Here is a 22005-nt window from a genome sequence, read left to right as displayed (position 1 = left end):
TTAAAGGGGCAGCGCCCCCTCCGTTCCCCGGGGGGAGCCCCGCGTCCTGCGCTGACCCCCGTCACGTGACCCCCGGGCACAAAGCGCCTCTGTCCCGGACCGGGGGCATCGGGGGGGCCCCGCCGCCCCCCCACACCCCCCCCCCCTCCCCGGTCCCGGCCCCACCGCCCCCGCGCGGGACCCCCAGCGGCCCCTCCCCGCCCCGGGCCCGCCCCCGCCCCCGGCCGGGCCCCGCGGCCCGGCCCGGCCCCACCGCGACCCCCGGCTCCGGCGGCGGCAGGGTGAGTCCCGGGAGGGGCGGCGGGACCCGGCGGAGCCCCCACACGCCCCCCCCCGACCGGCGCCCCCCAGCCCCGACAGCCCGGACCCCGCTCCCAGCGCCCCCTCCCAGTGCCCCCAGTAGCTCCCGGTGCCCTCAGCTCATTGTCCCCAGCCGCTCCCAGTTCCCCCTCCCAGTAGCTCCCAGTGCCCCCAGCTCGCTGTTCCCAGTGCCCCCTCCCAGTGCTCCCGGTGCACCAGTTCACTGTCCCCAGTCGCCCCCAGTAGCTCCCAGTTCCCCCTCCCAGCGCTCCCAGTAGCTCCCAGTTCCCGCTCCCAGTGCCCCCAGTAGCTCCCGGTGCCCGCAGTTCACTGTGCCCAGCCGCTCCCAGTTCCCCCTCCCAGTAGCTCCCAGTGTCCCCAGCTCGCTGTTCCCAGTGCCCCCTCCCAGCAGCTCCCAGTCGCTCCCAGTTCCCCCTCCCGGCGCTCCCAGTAGCCCCCAGTTCCCCCTGCTCGTAGCTCTCGGTGCCCCAGTTCACTCTCCCCAGTAGCTCCCAGTGTCCCCAGTTCACTGTTCCCAGTTCCCCCTCCCAGTCGCCCCCAGTTCCCCCTCCCAGTGCTCCCAGTAGCTCCCGGTGCCCCAGCTCGCTGTTCCCAGTGGCTCCCAGTTCCCCGGTTCCCTGTCCACAGTCACTCCCAGCGCTCCCATTGCCCCCAGCCCCCCCCAGCAGCTCCCCACCATTCCCAGTTCCCCCCCAGCGTCCCCCAGTCCCCCCAGCCCAGTTCCCCCCCTAGATGTGCCCCCCCCGCGGTGCCGCTGCCAGATGTGGAGGCGGCGGGGGTGGGGGGGGGAGGTTGCGGGGCCGCAGCAAGGGCTCAGCCCCCCCCCGCCCCCCAGCCCCCCCCCCGGGCGATGGAGGCCGGCACCCCCCCTGCGCCCCACTGCGCCCTGGAGCCCCCCCCGCCCCACGAGCCCGTCCCCGCCGCCCTCTGCGCCCTCGGGGCCCTCTGCGGGCTGCTCTGCGGGTGCTTCGGTACGGGGGGGGCATGGATGGGGGGCATATGGGGGGACACAGGTGGGGGCTATGAATGGGAGGCGGGGAGGGTCACCGGGGGGGGCGCAGATGGGAAGTATGGATGGGGGGCACAGGGGGGGTATGAATGGGGGGCACAGGATGGGGGGCACGGGGTGGGGGCAGCATGGATGGGGCTATGGATGGACAGAGGGCACTGGGGGGGCAGAGAGGGCGTGGATGGGGGTGTATGGATGGGGGGGGCACTGGGGGGGGGCACAGCTGGAAGTATTGATGGGGGGCAGAGAAGGGGCTCACTTGGGGGGCACAGCAGGGACAGAGGGAGGAGCTTTGCAGGGACAAGGTGGGTGGGGGACAAGGAGAGGGATGCCGGGGGGGCCGGGGGGGGAGCAGAGCGCAGCCCTGGGGCTCACCGTGAGGCAGCCCCCAGTGACACCCCCCGCCAGAGGGGATGGCACAGGGGCTGCGGTGGGGCGCAGCCGTGGGGCAGCCCCCGGTGACACCCCCGCGCCGCCCCAGGCTACCGCTGCTTCAAGGCCGTCATGTTCCTCTCGGGGCTGCTCTTCGGCTCCACCGTCATCTTCCTCCTCTGCTACAAGGAGCGGGTGCTGGAGACGGAGCTGAGCCTGGAGGCCAGCGCGGGCATCGCCCTGGCCATCGGGCTGCTCTGCGGGCTGGTCACGCTCCTGCTGCGCAGCGTGGGGCTCTTCACCACCGGGCTGCTGCTGGGGCTGCTGCTGGCCACCGCCGCCCTGGTGACGGTGACGCCGGCGGCGCCGCCGCCGCCGAGCCCCTGGGTGCCGGCGGGGGGTTTGCTGGGGCTGGCACTGCTCTGCGCCCTGCTGGCCCTGCGGTGGCCCAAGGCGGTGACCGTCCTGGCCACCGGGCTCTGCGGCGCCGCCGCCGTGGTGGTCTGCGCCGATTACTTGGCGGAGGGGCCGGCGCTGGCGCTCTACGTGCAGCAGCGGCTGCGGCTGGCGCCCGCCGGGGCCCTGTGCTGGCGGAGCTGGGCCCTGCTGGGGGCTTGGCCCGCGCTCGGCGCCCTCCACGTCCTGCTCCAGTGGAAGGTGACGGCCCGCGGGTGCTCCCACGGACAGGGTGAGCCGGGGGCACCCACCCACCCACGGGGAAGATGGGGGGGGTGAGGGGGGAGAAGGTGGGGGAGGGGGTGCCAGGGGATGGGGGGGTGGGATGGGGTTGGAATTGGGATGGGATGTGAGGGGGATGGGCACGGGGATGGAGATGGGATGGGATTGGGATGGGGTTGGGATAAGGATGGGGATGGAGATGGAGACAGGACGGGATGGGGACGGGATGGGATGGAGACAGGGATTGGGATGGAGACGGGATGGGATTGGGATGGGACGGGGATGGGGACGGGATTGGGACTGGAATAGGACGAAGAGGGGGACGGGATGGGGATTGGGATGGGGACTGGGATGGGGACAGGATGGGATTGGGACAGGGATGGGGATGGGGATTGGGATGGGGACTGGGATGGGACGGAGAGGGGGATGGGATGGGATTAGAATGGGACAGGATGGGGATTGGGATGAGGATTGCAACAGAGAGGATTGGGATGGGGATGGGGACAGGCATTGGGATGGGACGGGGATGGGGACGGGATTGGGATGGGGACAGGGATGGGGACTGGAATAGGATGGAGAGGGGGATGGGAGGGGATTGGAATGGGACAGGATGGGATGGGACAGGGATGGGGATTGCAATAGGGATAGGATTGGGACGGGGATGGGATGGGACAGGGAGGACGGGAAGGGAAAGTGATGGGGAGGGGGATGTGGCTGGTGCTGGGGGGGGGTGGGGACCACAGCGGGGACAGGATGGGGACGGGGATGACCGTGGGGACAGGGGTGTCACTGGCGGGGGGGGGGTCGTTCCCCACAGCCCCCCTCGTCCGGAGGCAGAAGCGGCTGCAGCCGCCGCGCATCCGGCAGAAGGCGGCCAAGCGCGGGCAGAGCCTGGCCCCCCCCGAGGGCACCTACCGCCGCAAGCCCCCCCCCGTCCAGCGCTACGCAGGCGACGTGCTGGCCCCGGTGAGTCCGCGTCCCGGGGGGGGGGGGAGGGGGTCATGCCGGTGGCCGTGGGGCCACGCTGACCCCCATGTGTGTCCCCCCCCCAGAGCTACATCCGGAGCCTGCGGGACCGGCAGCTGGAGAGTGGGACCATGCCGGGCCCCCCCGCCGCCGACGGCAGCCCTGCTGCCCCCCCCCGCCGCCCCTGAGCCCCCGCGACGTGCCTTGGGGGCCCCCGGCCCCCCCCCACCCCGTTCCCACTGTGCCTTCCCCTTTAAATATGCAAATTAGGTGCCTGATGCCCCGCCCCCTGGGCGTGGCCTAAGCGGGGAAGGGGGGGGGGTCCCCCTGGTGGTGGGGCAAAACCAGTGCCCCCCCCCCCCGACCTGCCCCACAGCTGCCAGCCCCATAACCTGCCCCACGGAGGGGAGAGCCTGGGGAGAGCTCCTTCCCAGCCTCTGACGTGGGGGGGGGGGGGGGAAGAGGCGGGGGAAGGGGGGTGCCCCCCTAAAACCAAGCCCCGCATTTATTTTTGTAGGACCTACCCAAACCCTGCGCACAGCCCCGGGCCCAGCCCAGCTCCCCCCCTCCACAGTCGCCGGGGGGGGTCCCAAAAGCCTTAACCCCACCGTGGCGGGGGGGTGTGTGTCTCTCCCTGCCATGGAGCCCCCCCGGCCCCCCAGCCCTGCCCTGAGTCCCCCCCCCCCGGGCTTGTAGGGGGGATGATGCCTTAAGGAGTTGGGGGGGGGGGCAGCATGAGCCCCCCCAGTGCTGCCAGGAGACCCCCCCCTCGGCACCCCCGGAGGTGCCACCAGCCCCGGGGAGGGGGGGGGGCTCTGGGGACCCAAACACTCGGCCATGCGGCACCCACACCTCCTGGCGAGAACCCCCCCTAGCGCCCCCATCACTGCCGGGGTAGGGCGGGGGGGGTCCGACCAGCCCCTGCCCCCCCACCCCCCCACCCCTCCATGGGCTCAGCAGTGGGGCAGGGAGGGGGGGTCTGCCATCCCCATGTGTCGTTCCCCCCCCAGCTCCCCGAGGCCGGGAAAGGCAGGACGGAGCCCCCGGCGCCGGGTCACTACTGCAATTTTATTATTGCATGATTTTTAAAAATAAAGGGAGAGAGAGAGAGAGAGGGGCTGTAACACAGAACACGAGGGGCCGGGGAGGATGGAGGAGGCGGGGGGGGGGTGGTGGTGGGGGGTGTGTCGCCGCCCCACCCCAAATAAAATTTAAAAAAAAAACAACAACAAAAAAAAAAACAAACAAAAAAACCCAACCCCAACCCCAAAAACCCACCCCAAGGAGAGAGGGATCCGAGAGACGCCGGGTTTCAAAGCTGGGGAAAAAACCAAAACAAAAAAACAACCCCCAACCGCCGGCACCCGGGGCTGGGCTGGGCAGGGAATGCCAGGGAATCCCCCCGCCCCCCCCCCCCAAAATCCCCCTCCCCTCCCAAAAAAACCCCTTACAAGTCCAGCTCCAGGTCCCGCAGTTCCTCCTCCAAGGCTTTCCTGCGCCCCAGCTTCTCCAGCTGCTCTTTGGTGGGCTGCTTGATCTCCCCGGCCTCCAGCCGCTGCCGCAGCTCCTCCACCTGCCGCAGCTTCTTCTTCAGGTTCTTCACCTTCCTGCTCTTCTCCGAGGCGGGGGGTTCCCCCGCCGAGGCGGGGGCTGCGCCGTCGCAGGCCGGCTGCGGCGCGGCCGCCCCCCTGTCCCCGCCGTCGCCCCCCGCCAGAGAGGCCTTTTCCAGCGCCTGGATCAGTCCGTCCGTCTCCCGCTCTCCCTTCTCCTGCTGCTGCTTCCTCTTCTCTTTGCGTTTCAAGTTCCTTTTGGCCGCTTTGGACAGTCCCGTCTCCCCGCTCTCGGCTTTGCCGGGCTGTTTGCCGGGCGGCGCGGTGGCGGCGGCAGCGGCGACCTCCAGGCTGAGCCCCGGGGGCAGCTCGGGTTTGCTTTTGAAAAACTTCACGTATTTATTCTCGTACCTGCGCAAAACAAGAGGCCGTGAAGGCGCCCGCTCCCCGGCAGGGCCCCGGCATGGGGCCGAGCACCCTGTCCCGGTGCCAAAGACCCCGGCGCGGTGACAAACACCCCGTCGTGGTGCCGAAGACCCCATCGCGGTATCAAAAGACCCCCCTCAGGCGGCCAAAGACCCCATCGTGGCACCAAAGACCCCGTCGCAGGACACCCCATCGCGGCACCAAAGACCCCGTCGCGGCACCAAAAGACCACCTCAGGCAGCCAAAGACCACCTCAGGCAGCCAAAGACCCCGTCGCGGTGACAAAGACGCCATCATAGCGCCAAAAGACCCTGTTGCGGCGCCAAAAGACCCCGTTGTGGCACCAAAGACCCTGTCACGGTACCAAAAGACCCCGTCACGGGGCCAAACATCCCGTTGTGGTGCCGAAGACTCCGTCGCGGCACCAAAAGACCCTGTTGTAGTGCCAAAGACCCCGGCGCGGCACCGAGCACCCCATCATGGGGCCAAAGACCCCACCGTGGTACCAAAGACACCATCGTGGCGCCAAACACCCCATCATGGGGCCAAAGACCCCACTGTGGCACCAAACACCCCGTCATGGTGCCAAACACCCCGTCACTGCACCCAACACCCCGTCGCTGACCCCCAGGAGCGCCGCAGCAAACCCCCCCGCCGCGGAGCAGCCCCCATGCCCGGCTCTCCCCGGGGGGCAGCCGCCCCCGGCGCGGGCCAGGGCTGCCGAGCTCCGCGCCCCCGTAGATACTGGGGGTCCTCCTGGCGTTACGGGGTAGCGGAGGGACGACGGCCGGGACCCGCAGGGCGGCCCCGGGGCTGTGGGTGGATACGTACCGGCAGGACACGGCTTATGGGGGGAGGGTGAGGGGGTCGGAATTGCTCGGGCACCTGGAAAGAGACTTGAGACCTCAAGACGGAACCCGGCACCCGCAGCCCCCGGGAGCCGAGCTCGGGGAGCCTGGGGACAGGAGGGAACAGGCCGGCAGCTCCGCGGACCCCAGCCCCGCTCTGGGGACACCCCCTGTGTCCCCCCCCTGCCCCGACCGCCTGCCCCACTTACACCGGCACCTCCTCCTGCGGCACGTAGCCCTCCTTCACCCGCCGCTGCTTCCGCCAGGTGCCGTCGGGGCGCTGCGTCGAGGCGATGTACTTCCCTGCCGGGACAAAAGCCGTCAGCTGGGGGCCCCCGGGGCACCCCACAAGTGCCCTAGGCCACCCCACAGGGGCCCTGGGACACCCCACGCACCCTATGGGAGCCCTGGAACACCCCGCAGGGGTCCCAGGACACCCCACAGGGACACACAAAACACCCCACAGGGGTCCCAGGACACCTCATACACCCCACAGGGACCTCAGTACACCCCATGGGGGCCCCATAAGATCTCCCACACCCCACAGGGGTCCCAGGACACCCCACAGGACCCCCAAAACACCCCACAGGGACATCAAGACACCCCACACCCCCGCCAAGGGCCCCCATAAGATCTTCCGCACCCCACAGGGACCCCATACACCCCACAGGAGCCCCAAAACACCCCATGGGGGTCCAGGGACACCCCACATGCCCCCCAGCGGCCCCAGGACACCCCACAGGCCCCCTCCTGCCCCAGGACTGGGGTAGGGACAGCAGGACACCACAGACCCCGGGGTGGGGGGAAACGAGGTGGGTCCAGCCCCATAGAGACAGGGAAGCCAGGACCTGCCCTAAAGCAACGAGCTGGGGGCGGGGGGGGGATAGAAGGGAGCGTGGAAAGCTCGGGGGGGCAGCGCCCAGCCCCACAGAGATGGGGCCACAGCCCAGCCCCATGGGGCACGGGAAGCCCCCAACATAGGGACAGGGGACGGGCCCTGCCCCACAGAGATGGCGCAGGCCCCACAGACAGTAGTGGGCATGGAGGTGAGCCCTGCCCTATAGATTCGCAGGGGGGACCGCCAGTGCTATAGGGAGTGCGGAGTCCCCCCCCACAGGAGCAGGGGACGGCACCTTCCCCAGAGAGATGGGGCAGGCCCCACGGACTCCGGGGGGCGTGGAGGTGGGCCCTGCCCTATAGATTCGCGGGGGGGACACCAGCCCTATAGACAGTGAGGAGCCCCCCCATAGGGGCAGGGCCCTGCCCCACAGAGATGGGCTGGCCCCACAGACACTAGAGGGCACGGAGGTGAGCCCTGCCCTATAGATTCGAGGGGGAGACCCCAGCCCTATGGGGAGTGGGGAGCCCCTCCCACAAGGGGCAGGGCCCTGCCCCACAGAGATGGGGCAGGGGGTCGCAGGCCCCACAGACACCGGGGGGGCGCCTGCCCCACACGGAGCGGGGATGGGCCCTGCCCTATGGATTCGGGGGATGGAGTGGGGGGACACGACACCCCCCAACCTCACGGGGGCCCGGCCCAGCCCCACGGAAGCCGCCCGCCCCACGGCGCCGGGCCAGGCCTCACTCACCGGTCTCATCAGTCACATAGGGAGTCGCCATCTTGCGAGCGCGACACACTTCCGGCTTCCCCTCGACCCCGCCCCGGAAGTGACGACGACCCGGGTGTGCCTGAGGAGGGTGGTGGTGGGGGAACCGCCGTAAAGGGATGGGGGCGGCCATTTTGTTTTTAAAGGGGCCGCGCCTGCGGTTTCACCCAACCCCCAAACCGCCACCGCCGTCCCCGATCGCACCCCGAGATACCCCGGGGAGGAGGAAACAGTGTCGGCGGGGATGCGGTCCCGGGGGATGCCCGGAGGGGGGTTCCCCTTCCCCCCCAGGCACCCCCCCGGGACCGCGCCCCCGCCCCGAGTGGGTTGGGGGTCTCGGGTGGGTTGGTAGCCCCGTGGCTAGTGAAAGCAGCGTACCCGGTTGCCCCCCCCGCCCCGGACCCCGTTGCCGTCAGGGCTTTCCCCATCATCGTCATCATCATCATCATCCCCCTCCTCCACCGACGGCACGTGCGGCCGGTACCGGCCCCGCCCCGTCGGGCCGTGATGTCACGGGGCCGGGCCGGGCCCATCCGCTGCGGGACCCGCCAGGTACGGACCAGGAACCCGCACCGGGGTAGGGGCGACTCCTACCGGGAAATACCGGGCTGGAACAGGCAGTACCGGGCTGTAATGGGCTCTACCGGGCGGTACCGGGGCTCTACCGGGCTCTAATGGGCTGGACCGGGGCTCTACCGGGCTGTAACGTGCTCTACTGGGCGGTACCGGGGTTCTACCGGGCTGTGATGGGCTCTACCGGGGCTCCACCGGGCAGTACCGGGCTATAACGGGCTATAACGGGCTGGACCGGGGTTCTACCGGGCGGTACTGGGCTATAACGGGCGGGACCGGGGCTCTACCGGCCAGTACTGGTCTCTACCGGGCTGAAATAGGGTCCACTGGGGCTTTACCGGGTAGTACTGGGCTCTACCGGGCTGTAATGGGCTCTACCGAAGCTCTACCGGGCTGTGATGGGCGGGACCGGGGCTCTACCGGGTTCTACTGGGCTGTAACGTGCTCTACCGGGATGTAATGGGCGGGACCGGGGCTCTACCGGGCGATACCGGGCTTTGATGGGTTGGACCGGGGCTCTACCGAGGCTCCACCGGGCTGTAATAGACGGGACTGGGGATCTACCGGGTTCTACCGGGCAGTACCGGGCTGTAATGGGCAGGACCGGGGTTCTACCGGGCAGTACCGAGCTATAACGGAATGGACCGGGGCTCTACGAGGCTGTAATGGGTTCTACCGGGCTGTAATGGGCTCTACCGAGGTTCCACTGGGCTGTACCGGGCTGTGATGGGCTGGACCGGGGCTCTACCGGGGCTCTACCGGACTGTAATGGGCTCTGCCGGGGTTCTACCGGGCTGTAATGGGTGGGACCCAGGCTCTACCGGGCTGTAACGTGCTCTACCGGGGTTCTACCGTGCTGTAACGCGCTCTACCGGGCTGTAACGGGCGGCACCGGGGCTCTACGAGGCTGTAATGGGCTCTACCGGGCTATAACCGGCGGGACCGGGGCTCTACCGGGCAATACCGGGGCTCTACTGGGCTATAACCGGCGGGACCGGGGCTCTACCGGTCCGTGCGGGGGAGGGGGGGGGGACCGGGAAGGGGAAGGAAGAGGCACCGGGGATGCTCGAGGTGTTCGGGGGGGGGGGGGGCGGCGTTCCGTGTCCCCCGGTACCCGGTCCCTTGGCGGGACTGGGCGGTTCCGGGTGTCACCGGTGGGTGACATGGCGCGTGTCACCCTACCGTCTCGTCCGGGGGGGGGGGTGGGGGGTGGGGAAGGAGGGGGGGGAATGTCCCCCACGTCACGGTGCCACCCACGGGTGACGCCTGGCCGGGGTTCAAAGCTCAAAGGCGGGGGCCCGCACACGCGTGACGTTGGCGTGTGGGTTCGCGTGGGCAGATGGCGGCGAGGGGGGGGGGAGGCGGGAAAGGGGGTGCGTTGGGGGCGTCCGCCCCCAACGCACCCCCTTTCCCGCCTCCCCCCCCCCAAAGAGGTGTGGGCGTCCCCGTGTCACACGTGTCACGCATGTCACACGTGTCGCAGGTGGCCATGGAGAGCCGGGAATGGGCCACCCTCAGCCCCCAGGAGTTTGCCCAGCTGCAGCAGTACCTGGACTGTGAGTTGCGGGGGACACACACGCGACACGCATTGGGGGGAACCCCCCCCCTCCGACTGGCCCCGCACACGCCTGCGGGTGGCTCTACACGCGTGTGCCTGCGTGTGGGCGGCTTGACACGCTTGTGTGGACGCGTGGGGATGGCTTCACGTGTCTGAGGGGGGCTTTGCACGCGTGTGCATGCGTGGGGACGGCCTCGTGTGTCTTTGTGCACGCGTGTGGGTGGCTCTACATGCATGTGCATGCGTGTGCGTGGCTCTGCACATGCGTGTGCCTGCGTGTGGGTGGCTTGACACACTTGTGGACGCATGGGGATGGGCTCATGCGTCTGGGGGGGCTTTGCACGCGTGTGCATGCATGGGGACAGCCTCCTGTGTTTGTGTGCACGCGTGTGGGTGGCTCTACGTGCGTGTGCATGTGTGTGCATGGCTCTGCACATGCGTGTGCATGCATGTGGGTGGCTTGACGTGCCTGCATGGACGCGGGGGGATGGGTTCACGTGTCTGAGGGGGGCTTTGCACGCGTGTGCATGCGTGGGGACGGCCTCGTGTGTCTTTGTGCATGCGTGTGGGTGGCTCTACATGCATGTGCATGCGTGTGCGTGGCTCTGCACATGCGTGTGCATGCGTGTGAGTGGCTTGACACACTTGTGGACGTGTGGGGATGGGCTCACGCATCTGGGGGGGGCTTTGCACGCGTGTGCATGCGTGGGGACGGCCTCGTGTGTCTTTGTGCATGCGTGTGGGTGGCTCTACATGCATGTGCATGCGTGTGCGTGGCTCTGCACACACTTTTGCATGCGTGTGGGTGGCTTGACACGCTTGTGTGGACGCGTGGGGATGGCTTCACGCATCTGGGGGGGCTTTGCACGCATGTGCATGCGTGGGGATAGCCTCATGTGTCTTTGTGCATGCGTGTGGGTGGCTCTACATGCGTGTGCGTGGCTCCCCACACGCATGTGCATGCGTGTGGGCAGCTTGACATGCCTGCGTGGACGCGTGGGGATGGGTTCACATGTCTGAGGGGGGCTTTGCACGCGTGTGCATGCATGGGGACGGCCTCATGTGTCTTTGTGCACGCGTGTGGGTGGCTCTACATGCGTGTGCATGCGTGTGTGTGGCTCTGCACACGTGTGTGCATGCGTGTGGGTGGCTTGACATGCCTGCGTGGACACATGGGGATGGGCCCACGTGTCTGAGGGGGGCTTTGCACGCGTGTGCATGCGTGGGGACGGCCTCATGTGTTTGTGTGCATGCGTGTGGGTGGCTCCACATGCGTGTGCATGGCTCTGTGCATGCGTGTGCGGGCGGCTTGGCACGCTTGTGTGGACGCGTGGGGATGGGTTCACACATCTGGGGGGGCTTTGCACGCGTGTGCATGCATGGGGATAGCCTCATGTGTCTTTGTGCATGCATGTGGGTGGCTCTACATGCGTGTGTGTGGCTCTGCACATGCGTGTGCATGCGTGTGGGCGGCTTGACATGCCTGTGTGGACGCGTGGGGATGGGTTCACGTGTCTGAGGGGGGCTTTGCACGCGTGTGCATGCGTGGGGACGGCCTCATGTGTTTGTGTGCATGCGTGTGGGTGGCTCTACATGTGTGTGCATGCGTGTGCATGGCTCTGCACACGCATGTGCATGCGTGTGGGTGGCTTGACATGCCTGCATGGACGGGTTCACGTGTTTGAGGGGGGCTCTGCACGCGTGGGCATGCTTTCACACGCCGGTGCACACGCGCAGGGGTGGCTCCACACGCGTGTGCACACACCAGGGCAGCTTCGCACGCCTGCGGCAGCTTCACGCGTGCGTGTCCCTGACACAGCAGCCTCACCCGCCTGCCGGCCCACGCGTGTCGGGGCGGCCCACGTGTGTTGGGGCGGCACAGGCATGTAGGGGCAGCACACGTGTGTCAGGGCATGTTGGGGCAGCACACACATGTTGGGGCAGCACACGCATGTCGGGGCATGTCGGGGCAGCACACGCGTGTCAGGGCGGCCCACACATTTCGGGTTGGCCCACACATGTCGGGGTGGTACAGGCATGTCAGGGTAGCACATGCGTGTTGGGGTGGCCTATGCGTGTCAGGGCGTGTCGGGGCAGCACATGCGTGTCAGGGCACCACACGTGCGTCTGGTAATGTCGGAGCGGCACACGTGTGTCGGGGCGTGTCAGGGCAGCACACGCGTGTCGGGGTGGCCCATGCATGTCGGGGTGGCACAGGCGTGTTGGGGCGTGTCGGGGCAGCACACGCGTGTCGGGGCGGCCCATGCATGTTGGGGTGGCACACGCGTGTTGGGGCATGTCGGGGCAGCACACGCGTGTCGGGGCAGCCCATGCATGTCAGGGTGGCACAGGCATGTCAGGGTGTGTTGGGGCGGCACACGTGTATCGGGGCAGCACACGCATGTTGGGGTGGCACACGTGTCGGGGCGTGTTGGGGCAGCACACGCATGTCGGGGCGGCACATGTGTGTTGGGGTGTATCGGGGCAGCACACACGTGTCGGGGCGGCCCATGCATGTCGGGATGGCACACACGTGTCAGGGCATGTCGGGGCAGCACACGCGTGTCGGGGCGGCACACACGTGTCGGGGCATGTCGGGGCGGCCCACGCGTGTGCGCGCCCCCAGCCGCCTCTGCCCGCAGACAGCAGCAGGAAGGTGCAGGACGTGCTGCAGGAGCTCTACGGCGGGGGGGCCCTGTCGCAGCACCGCCAGGGCGAGGTGAGGCCCCCGCCTGTCCCCCGGGGGTGACCCCGGGGGTGTCCCCATGGGGAAGGTGGGGGGGGCGGCGGGGGGGGTGCAGCCGTGTGTTCCCCCCCCGCCATCCCTACTCTGCCCCCCCCCAGTGCCTCGACTTCGAGGGGTTCACGCTTTTCCTGAGGAGTTACCTGGAGGCGGACGACGTCCCCGAGCCGCTCTGCCGTCACCTCTTCGCCTCCTTCCAGAGCGGGGCCGGGGGGCCGACGGGTGAGGGGGGGCGGGGGGGGGGCGGGGAGTCGGGGTCGGTGGTTGGTGAGGGGGGGATACGACACCCCGGGGGGGGCTCATGGGGGTCTCTCCCCGCAGGCAACGACCTGGTGTGTGTTAACGACGTCTCCTGCTACTTCTCGCTGCTGGAGGGGGGACGCCCCGAGGACAAGCTGGAGTGTGAGTCCCCTGGGGGGGGCGGGGGGGGGGGGCGCGGCGCTTGGGGGGGTCCCCAAGGACCTGCCGGGGTCACCTCACCCCCCCTGTCCGTGCCCCCCCCCTCCCCAGTCACCTTCAAGCTGTACGACAAGGACGGGAACGGGCTCCTGGACAGTTCGGTGAGCGCCGGGGGGTGAGGTGGGGGGGGTGGGGGGGCTGCAGCCGGCCCCCCCCTGCCCCCGCCCCGCGCTGATAATGCATGTGTGTCCCCCCCCCGCCCAGGAGGTGGATCGGATCATCACCCAGATGATGCGGGTGGCCCAGTACCTGGACTGGGACGTGACGGAGCTGAAGCCGGTGAGCGGGGTTGGGGGGGGCCCGGGGGTGGCGGGGAGGGGATGTCTGTCCTCCCCCCCCCAGCCCCGCACCCCTGCGTCCCCCCCCCCGTCTCTCCCTGAGCTCCGCGTCCCCGTGTCCCCCCCCCCCCAGATCCTGCAGGAGATGATGCGGGAGATCGACTACGACGGCAGCGGGACGGTGTCACTGGCCGAGTGGCTTCGCGGGGGGGTCACCAACATCCCGCTGCTGGTGCTGCTGGGCCTGGAGGGGGTGAGTGCAGGGGTGTCACCGCCCCGGGGACCCCCCCCCGCCACCATGGTCCCTGCGGGCCCCCCCTGACCCCCCCTGTGCCCCCCCCAGCACATGAAGGATGACGGGCAGCACCTGTGGCGCCTGAAGCACTTCAACCGGCCGGCGTACTGCAACGTGTGCGCCGCGCTGCTGCTGGGGCTGCGCAAGCAGGGGCTCTGCTGCACCGGTGCGGGGGGACGGGGGGGGACGGGGATGGGGACAGGGGGGAAAGGGGATGGGGACGGGGGTGGGGGGGGATGGGGACCAGGATGGGGACAGGGTGGGACGGGGATGGGGACGGGTTAGGGATGGGGACAGGGTGGGATGGGGATGGGGATGGGGATGGGGACAGGGATGGGTTAGGGATGGGGACAGGGTGGGATGGGGATGGGGACAGGGACAGGGATGGATTAGGGATGGGGACAGGGTGGGATGGGGACCGGGATGGGGATGGGGACAGGGTGGGACAGGGATAGGGATGGGTTAGGGATGGGGACAGGGATGGAATGGGGATGGGGACCAGGAGGGGGATGGGGACAGAGATGGAATAGGGAGGGGATGGGGACGGGGACAGGGACAGGGTGGGATGGGGACGGAGACAAGGATGGGGACAGGATGGGGACAGGGTGGGACAGGGATGGGGACGGGGACAGGGTGGGATGGAGATGGGGACCAGGATGGGGACGGGGACAGGGACAGGGGTGGAATGGGGATGGGATGGGGATGGGGAGAGGGACAGGGTGGGATGGAGATGGGGACAGGGACGGGATGGGGACAGGGATGGGTTGGGGATGGGATGGGGACAGGGACAGGATGGGGACAGGGATGCTCCGTCGCCAGCTGTTCCCGGAGCGCACGAGCTCCACCCACTCCCAACCTGGACTGCCATTGGCTGGCTGGCTGGGTGTGGCAGGGGTGGGGTCGGGTGGGTGGGGCCTGTGCAGAGCCACGCCCCCCGCCCCACCCATTCCCCTCCCATCCACCCCCCAGTCTGCAAGTTCACGGTCCATGAGCGCTGCGCCCGCCGCGCCCCCCCCAGCTGCATCAGCACCTACGCCAAGTCCCGCAAGGAGGCCGGCGTGAGTCCGTCTGTCCCTCCGTCTGTCCATCGAACCGTCCCTCCGACTGTCCCTCCGTCTGTCCATCGAACCGTCCCTCCGTCCGCCCGTCTGTCCAACTCCGTCCGCCTGTCCATTGAACCGTCCCTCCGTCTGTCCGCCCGCCCGCCTGTCCGTCTGTCTGTCTGTCCAACCATCCCTCTGTCCATGCGTCCGCCTGTTTGTCCACCCGTCCGTCCATCCAACCAACCATCCATCCGCCTGTCCGTCCGACCGTCCACCTGTCCGGCTGTCCAGCTGTTGTCCGCCCGTCCAACCATCCGGCTGTCCGACCGTCCATCTGTCCATGCCTCCGCCCACCTGTTTGTCTGTCTGTTTCTCTCTCCAGCCATCCACCTGTTTGTCCACCCGTCCGTCCGTCTGTCTGCCCGTCTGTCCATCCAACCGTCCGTCTGTCCATCCGCCTGTTTGTCTGTCCGTCTGTCTGTCCAACCATTCCTCTGTCCATCCTTCCGCCTGTTTGTCCACCCGTCCGTCCGTCTGCCCGCCCATCCGTCCATCCAACCATCCACCCATCCGTCTGTCCATCCAACCGTCTACCTGTCTGTCTGTCTGTTTGTCCGTCTGTCCAATCATCTGTCGGTCCGTCCATCCATCTGTCCATCCGTCCAACCATCCATCTGTCCGCCCATCTGTCTGTCCATCTGTCCGTCCATTCATTCATCCGTCTGTCCGTCCACCCGTCCTTCTCCACTCGCCTGTTGCTCCGCCTGCCCGTCCACCCACCTGCCCTGTCCATCCGTCTGTCCGTCTGCCCACCCAGCCTGTCGCCTGTCCGTCCGTCCGTGTGTCTGTCTGTCCGCGCGTCCATCCGTCGGCTCCTCTGCCGGGCTGTGTGTCCCTCTGTGCAGCCATCCCTCCCTCCCTCTGTCCGTCCACCCACCCCGTACTCGGGGGACCCAGTGTCCAAGCCCTCCCGGCCCCTGTCATGGGGTGACACAGGGTGACGTGGGGTGATGCAGGGTGACACGGGGTGACACAGGGTGACGTGGGGTGACACGAGGTGACGTGGGGTGATGCAGGGTGACACGGGGTGACACAGGGTGACATGGGGTGACACGAAGTGACACAGGGTGATGCAGGGTGACATGAGGTGATGTGGAGCGACGTGGGATGACACGAGGTGACACGGGGTGATGCAGGGTGACGGTGGGATGACATGGGGTGTCACAAGGTGACGCGGGGTGACGCAGGGTGACATGAGGTGATGTGGGGTGATGCAGGGTGACACGAGGTGACACAGGGTGATGCGGGGTGACACGGGGGGGGTCCGTGCGCAGGTCCAGGCCCACGTCTGGGTGAAGGGCGGCTGCGACGCCGGCAAGTGCGGCCAGTGCCAGAAGAAGATCAAGAGCTTCCAGAGCCTGACGGGGCTGCACTGCGTCTGGTGCCACCTGAAGGTGGGGCGCGTCCCCACGGGAGGGGGGGGGGCAGGGGGACACCCCCCCCAACGTGTCCCCGTCTGTTCCCCGCCCCCCCCCGTCACCCCGCTGTGTCCCCAGATCCACGAGGAGTGCCAGCCCCTCGTGCCCCCGCCTGCGACTGCGGGGTGCTGCGGGACCACGTCCTGCCCCCCGCCGCCATCTACCCCGTCCTGCTGGTGAGTGGGGCCCTGGGGTGGGGTGGGGGGGCTGACACCCCCCACACACACTTCCCCATGGGGTGTGTCGTTCCCCCCCCTTATCCCTGAGTGCCACCGGCCTCGGCAGGAGCGGCAGGACAGCCAGCGGGATGGCAGCGGGACGCCGGTGGCGGAGGAGACGCCGCAGGTCTTCACCACCCCCGAGGGCCAGGCGCTGCGGGTGAGCCCTGTGTGTCCCCCCCCCGCCTCCACGCGTGTGTGTGTCATCGTCCCCGTCCCCCCCCCCGCCACCGTGTGTGTCCCCCCCCCCCCCATCCCCGCAGCCCTCACACCCCCCACCCAACCCCGCAGGTCAGCCCCGTGCCCGACACCCACCCGCTCCTCGTCTTCGTCAACCCCAAGAGCGGAGGGAAGCAAGGGGAGAGGTAAGGGGGGGGGGGACTGGGGGGGGGACTGGGGGGGGGAGTGGCCGCTTGGTCCCCCCCAGACCCCCTAACTCCCCTCTTCTCCCCCCCCGCAGGGTGCTGCGCAAGTTCCAGTATCTGCTCAACCCCCGGCAGGTCTATAACCTGCTGCAGGGAGGACCCACCCCGGGGTGAGCGGGGCCGGGGGGGCGCTGGGGGGGGGAAGGGGGTCCCAATCCTTCCCTGACACCCCCCCCCCACACACCACACACACTTTGTGTCCTCCCCCCCCCCCCCAGGCTCAATTTCTTCCGGGATGTGCCAGATTTTCGCATCCTGGTGTGCGGCGGGGACGGCACAGTGGGCTGGATCCTGGATGCCATCGGTGGGTGCTGAGCCCCCCCCCCACCTCAATGGGTGCTGACACCCCCCCCCCCCCGCCCCAAAAAAACCCTTTGACCCCCCTCCCCGATCCCTCTCCTTGCAGATAAAGCCAACCTGCCCCACCGCCCCCCCGTGGCCGTGCTGCCCCTGGGGACCGGCAACGACCTGGCCCGCTGCCTGCGCTGGGGGGGGGGTGAGTGGGGCAGGACCCTTTTTTTGGGGGGGGGGGGGGGGAGAGGGGGTGTCCTGGGGGAGGATGTGGGGGTCCCGGGGAGGGTTGTGAGGTCCTGGGGGAGGTAATGTGAGATCCTGGGGGGTGGGGTCCTTGTGGGGGGGGTGGGATGTGAAGTCCTGGGGGGAATGTGGGGTCCTGGTGGGGGGAGATGTGGGGTCCTGCAGGGGGATGTGAGATCCTGGGGGGGATGTGAAGTTCTGGGGGGGGGGGGTGAGTGAGGTCCCAGGGGGGGGATTTGGGGGTCCTGGGGTGGGGGCATGTGAGGTCCTGGGGGCGGATATGGGGTCCCGGGGGGGGGTTGTGAGGTCCCGGGGGGGGATGTGGGATCCTGGGGGGGGGATCTGAGGTCCTGAGGGGGTTGTGAGGTCCTGGAAGGGATGAGAGATCCTGGGGGGTGGGGTCCTTGGGCGGGGATGTGGGCTCCCGGGGGGAGAGATGTGGGCTCCTTGGGGGGGGTTGTGAGGTCCCGGGACGGGGGAGGATGTGGGCTCCTGGGGGGGGTTGTGAGATCCTGGGGGGGGGATGTGAGGTCCTCGGGTGGGGGTGGGGGGTTGTGAGGTCCTGGGGGGGTTGTGAGGTCCTGGAAGGGATGTGAGATCCGGGGCGTAGGGGGGAATAATGTGGGGTCCTGGGGAAGTGGGGGGGGGGGGGGATGCGAGATCCTGAGTGAGGGGGGTTGTGGGGTCCTGGGGGGGGGGTGACGTGCCCCCCCCCTCCCCGCTTTGCCAGGGTACGCGGGGGAGGACCTGGTGCGCGTCCTGCGGGAGCTGGAGGGCAGCAGCCTGGTGCGCATGGACCGCTGGCGGGTGCAGGTGCTGCCCCAGGACCCGGCGGCCGCGGGCGACCCGGTGCCCTACGAGATCATCAACAACTACTTCTCCATCGGCGTGGTGCGGGGGGGGGGGAACGTGGGGGGGGGGGGGACAGACACACGTCACACACACACCCCCACCCCCCCCCCCCGACCTCACATCCACCCCCCCCGACCTCACAACACCCCCTCCCCAGGACCTCACCACCCCCCCAGGGACCTCACATCCCTTCCAGGACCTCACACACCCCCCCCCCCCCCCCCCCCCCGCCATGATCTCACATCCCTCCCCCAGGACCCCACAAACCCACAACTCCCCCCCCAGGACCTCAAACCTCCCCCCCCCCCCGACCCCAGCACCCCACATCCCCCCCCTCCCCACCTCAGGACCTCACCACCCCCCCAGGACCTCACATCCCTTCCAGGACCTCACCCCCCCCTCCCCCCCCCCGCCATGATCTCACATCCCTCCCTCAGGACCCCACAAACCCACAACTCCCCCCCCAGGACCTCAAACCTTACCCCCCCACCACCCCCCCGACCCCAGGACCCCACAGTCCCCCCCCCCGCCCCGGATCTCACATCCCTCCCCCGCCTCCAGCACTTCACATCCCTCCCAGGACCCCACAAACCCCCCTCCCAGGACCCCACATCCCCCCCCCACCCCAGGGACCTCACACCCCCCTGAGACCCCACAAACCCCCCAGAACCCCCCAACACACCCCCCCAACCTCACCCCCCCCCAGGAGCTCACCCCCCCCCGAGGACCCCCCATTCTCCCCCCAGGCCCCCCCAACTCCCCCCCCAACCTCACATCCCCCCAGGACCCCACATTTCCCCCCCAGGGACCTCACACCCCACCAAGGACCCTCCATTTCCCCCCCGGCCCCCTCCACCTCCCTCCCCCCCCCACCTCACATCCTCCCCAGGACCCCATATTTCCCCCCAGGAGCTCCCCCCCCCCCGAGAACGCCCCATTCCCCCCTCAGGCCCCCCCAACCTCACATCCCCCCGGACCCCACGTCCCCCCAGGATCTCACATTCCGCCCCCCCCCCCCCCCCCAAGACCCCACAAACACCTCCAGGACCCCACCCCGCCCCCCACCACGATCTCACTACCCCCCCCCCCCCCCCAAGACCCTCACATCCCCCCTGTGCCCCCCCCCACCCCCCCCAGGACGCCTCCATCGCCCACCGCTTCCACGTCATGCGGGAGAAGTACCCGGAGAAGTTCAACAGCAGGTGGGTGTCCCCACTGTGTTCCCCCCCACACGCCCCCCTCCCTCCCCGTACGTGTGCCCCCCCCCCACCCGCTGTGGTGTCCCCACGTCCCCCCCCCCCCCCCCCCCCGTTGTGTGTGTTGTGTGTCCCCCCCCCAGGATGAAGAACAAGCTGTGGTACCTCGAGTTCGCCACCTCGGAGACCATCTTCGCCACCTGCAAGAAGCTGAAGGAGTGTCTGAGCGTGGAGGTGAGATGGGGGGGGGACGGGACGGGGGGGCACAGTGGGGGGGGACGGGACACCCCCCCTCTGCCCTCGCCTGTCGCTGACGTGTGTCTGTGTCCCCCCCCCCCCCGGCAGTGCTGCGGGACCCCCCTGGAGCTGAGCGGGGCCCTGGCGGGGCTGGCGGTGCTCAACATCCCCAGCATGCACGGGGGGTCCAACCTCTGGGGGGAGACGCGGCGGGCGCCGGGGAGCCCAGCGCGGGGGGGGGCACCGGCCCGCCCCCCCCCGCCATCACCGACCCCGACACCCTCAAGACCTGCGTGCAGGGTGCGTGAAACCACACGTTCCCCCCCCACCCCCCCCCCCCAAAAAAACTTTTTCTGTGTCCCCCCCCCCCCCAACTTTTCCTGTCCCCCCCTCAAACTTTTCTGTGCGCCCCCCCCAAACTTATTCCAGCCCCCCCCAACTTTCCTGTGTCCCTCCCCAACTTTTTGCCCCCACCAACTTTTCCTGTGCCCCCCCCCCAAACTTTTTCTGTGCCCCCCCCAACTTTTTCTGGCCCCCAACTTTTTCCGTGCCCCCCAACATTTCCTGTGCCCCCCCAACTTTTCCTGTGCCCCCCCAAACTTTTCCTGTGTCCCCACCCACTTTTTGCCCCCACCAACTTTTCCTGTGCCCCCCCAACTTTTTCTGGCCCCCAGCTTTTCCCGTGCCCCCCAGCATTTCCCGTGCCCCCCAACTTTTCCTGTGCCCCCCAAACTTTTCCCGTGTCCCCCCAACTTTTTCTGCCCCCCCAAAAAACTTTTCTGTCCCCCCCAACTCTTTCTGTCCCCCCCCAAGCTTTTTGTCCCACCCAAACTTTTTCTGGGCCCCCCCCCTCACTTTTTTTGCCCCCCCCACTTTTTCTGCTCACCCCTTTTTCTGCCCCCCCCAAACTTTTTGTCCCCCCCAAACTTTTCCTGTGTCCCCCACCTTATTCTGTGCCCCCCCAAACTTTTCCTGTGCCCCCCCAAACTTTTTCTGTCTCCCCCAACATTTTCCTGTCCCCCCAACCTTATTCTGTGTCCCCCCCCAAACTTTTCCCGTGTCCCCACAACTTTTTCTGCCCCCCCAAAAAAACTTTTTCTGTGCCCCCCAACTTCTTCTGTGCCCCCCCATTTTTTCTGTGTCCCCTCCAACTTTTCCTGTGCCCCCCCCAACTTTTTCCGGCCCCCCCACCTTATTCTGTGTCCCCCCCACCTTATTCTGTGTCCCCCCCCAAACTTTTCCCGTGTCCCCCCAACTTTTTCTGCCCCCCAAAAAAACTTTTTCTGTGCCCCCCAACTTTTTCTGTGTGCGTCCCCCCCTCAAAAAACTTTTTCTGTGTCGTCCCCCCCAAACTTTTCCTGTGCCCCCCCGCCCCCCAGACCTGAGCGACCGGCGGCTGGAGGTGGTGGGGCTGGAGGGGGTGCTGGAGATGGGGCAGATCTACACGGGGCTGAAGAGCGCGGGCAAGCGGCTGGCGACCTGCTCCGAGATCACCCTGCGGTGAGTTTTGGGGCGGGGGGGGCCAGCCCAGGGCAGCGGTTGAGCCGCGGCGTGGCGGGGGGGGGGGCCACAGACACACACGGCGGTGGGATTTTTGCAGGACGCTGAAGCCCCTGCCCATGCAGATCGATGGGGAGCCCTGGATGCAGCCCCCCTGCACGGTACGTGGGACCCCCCCCCACCACCAATTCCCCCCCCACACACCTCGCCGAGCACCTCGGGGACACTCCCCCCCCCCCCCAAGGTGTTTGCCCCCCCCCCCGCCCCGCTCCATCCCCGTTCTCTCCCTGGCAGATCAAGATCACCCACAAGAACCAGGCGCCGATGCTGATGGCCGCCCCCCCCCGCTCCTCCAGCTTCTTCGGCCTCAAGAAAGGCCCCCCCGAGGCCTGAAGGGGCCGGGATGGGGGGGGGGGGGGACGGGCTCCCCCCCTCCTCCCCTCCTCCCCTCCCCTGCCCTCCCCAAAGCTGCGCCCGGGGACAAGGACCAAGCCCCCCCCCCCCCGCCCCCCCCGCCACCATGTGTGTCCCTGGCAGGAGCGGTGGCAGCTGTGTGCCCCCCCCCCCCCAAGAATGTGCCTGTGTGTGCCGCAGTGGCTGGACCCCCCCCCTCGCCCACCCCGCTGGGCCCCCCATATTTATTAATTAACACCCCCCCCCCCCCAATTTCAAGTGCCTCTTGCAGTAATAAAGCTGATGGTGAGATGAGCCCTGGCTGTGCCAAAGGGGGGGGGGGGGGGGCAGCGGGCTTGGGACCCCCCCCAGCAGGTCGGGGGTGTCCCCCGTCTCCCCCCCCCCGCCCCTCCAAATCCCCCCCTCCAAGACACACAACCAGG

General features: G+C 68.6%; 3 protein-coding genes across 3 annotated transcripts; 2 read left to right on the top strand and 1 right to left on the bottom strand.

The window, feature by feature from the left end:
* Nucleotides 1-162: 162 nt before the first annotated feature.
* Nucleotides 163-4460, top strand: LOC141734053 (transmembrane protein 198-like). The gene is made up of 5 exons (XM_074565263.1): nt 163-281; nt 1157-1292; nt 1812-2390; nt 3198-3346; nt 3433-4460. The coding sequence occupies exons 2-5, from the start codon at nt 1172-1174 to the stop codon at nt 3532-3534; spliced, it is 951 nt and encodes a 316-aa protein (XP_074421364.1). The 5' UTR covers nt 163-281; nt 1157-1171; the 3' UTR covers nt 3535-4460.
* PYM1 (PYM homolog 1, exon junction complex associated factor) lies at nt 4396-8224 on the bottom strand. Its single transcript, XM_074565265.1, has 3 exons — nt 7760-8224; nt 6380-6473; nt 4396-5307 (listed from the first exon to the last, which is right to left on the bottom strand). Exons 1-3 carry the CDS (start codon nt 7908-7910, stop codon nt 4794-4796), a joined length of 759 nt encoding a protein of 252 aa, XP_074421366.1. The 5' UTR covers nt 7911-8224; the 3' UTR covers nt 4396-4793.
* DGKA (diacylglycerol kinase alpha) lies at nt 8145-21841 on the top strand. The gene is given in 25 exon segments (XM_074565254.1): nt 8145-8329; nt 9834-9906; nt 12551-12627; nt 12753-13053; nt 13162-13211; nt 13315-13389; nt 13522-13641; nt 13732-13849; nt 14653-14741; nt 16061-16180; nt 16283-16295; nt 16298-16380; nt 16490-16582; nt 16714-16787; nt 16883-16957; nt 17066-17151; nt 17254-17343; nt 18115-18275; nt 19374-19438; nt 19576-19666; nt 19778-19892; nt 19895-19969; nt 21049-21169; nt 21270-21330; nt 21464-21841. Coding segments are annotated over 25 exon segments (2370 nt in total). The 5' UTR covers nt 8145-8284; the 3' UTR covers nt 21563-21841.
* Nucleotides 21842-22005: the final 164 nt, after the last annotated feature.

The sequence above is a fragment of the Larus michahellis genome, chromosome 22 (assembly GCF_964199755.1).
Source record: "Larus michahellis chromosome 22, bLarMic1.1, whole genome shotgun sequence".
NCBI classification, from domain to species: Eukaryota; Metazoa; Chordata; class Aves; order Charadriiformes; family Laridae; genus Larus; species Larus michahellis.
Note: the sequence above shows the minus strand (reverse complement) of the source record. Positions and strands in the feature narration are given on the sequence as shown.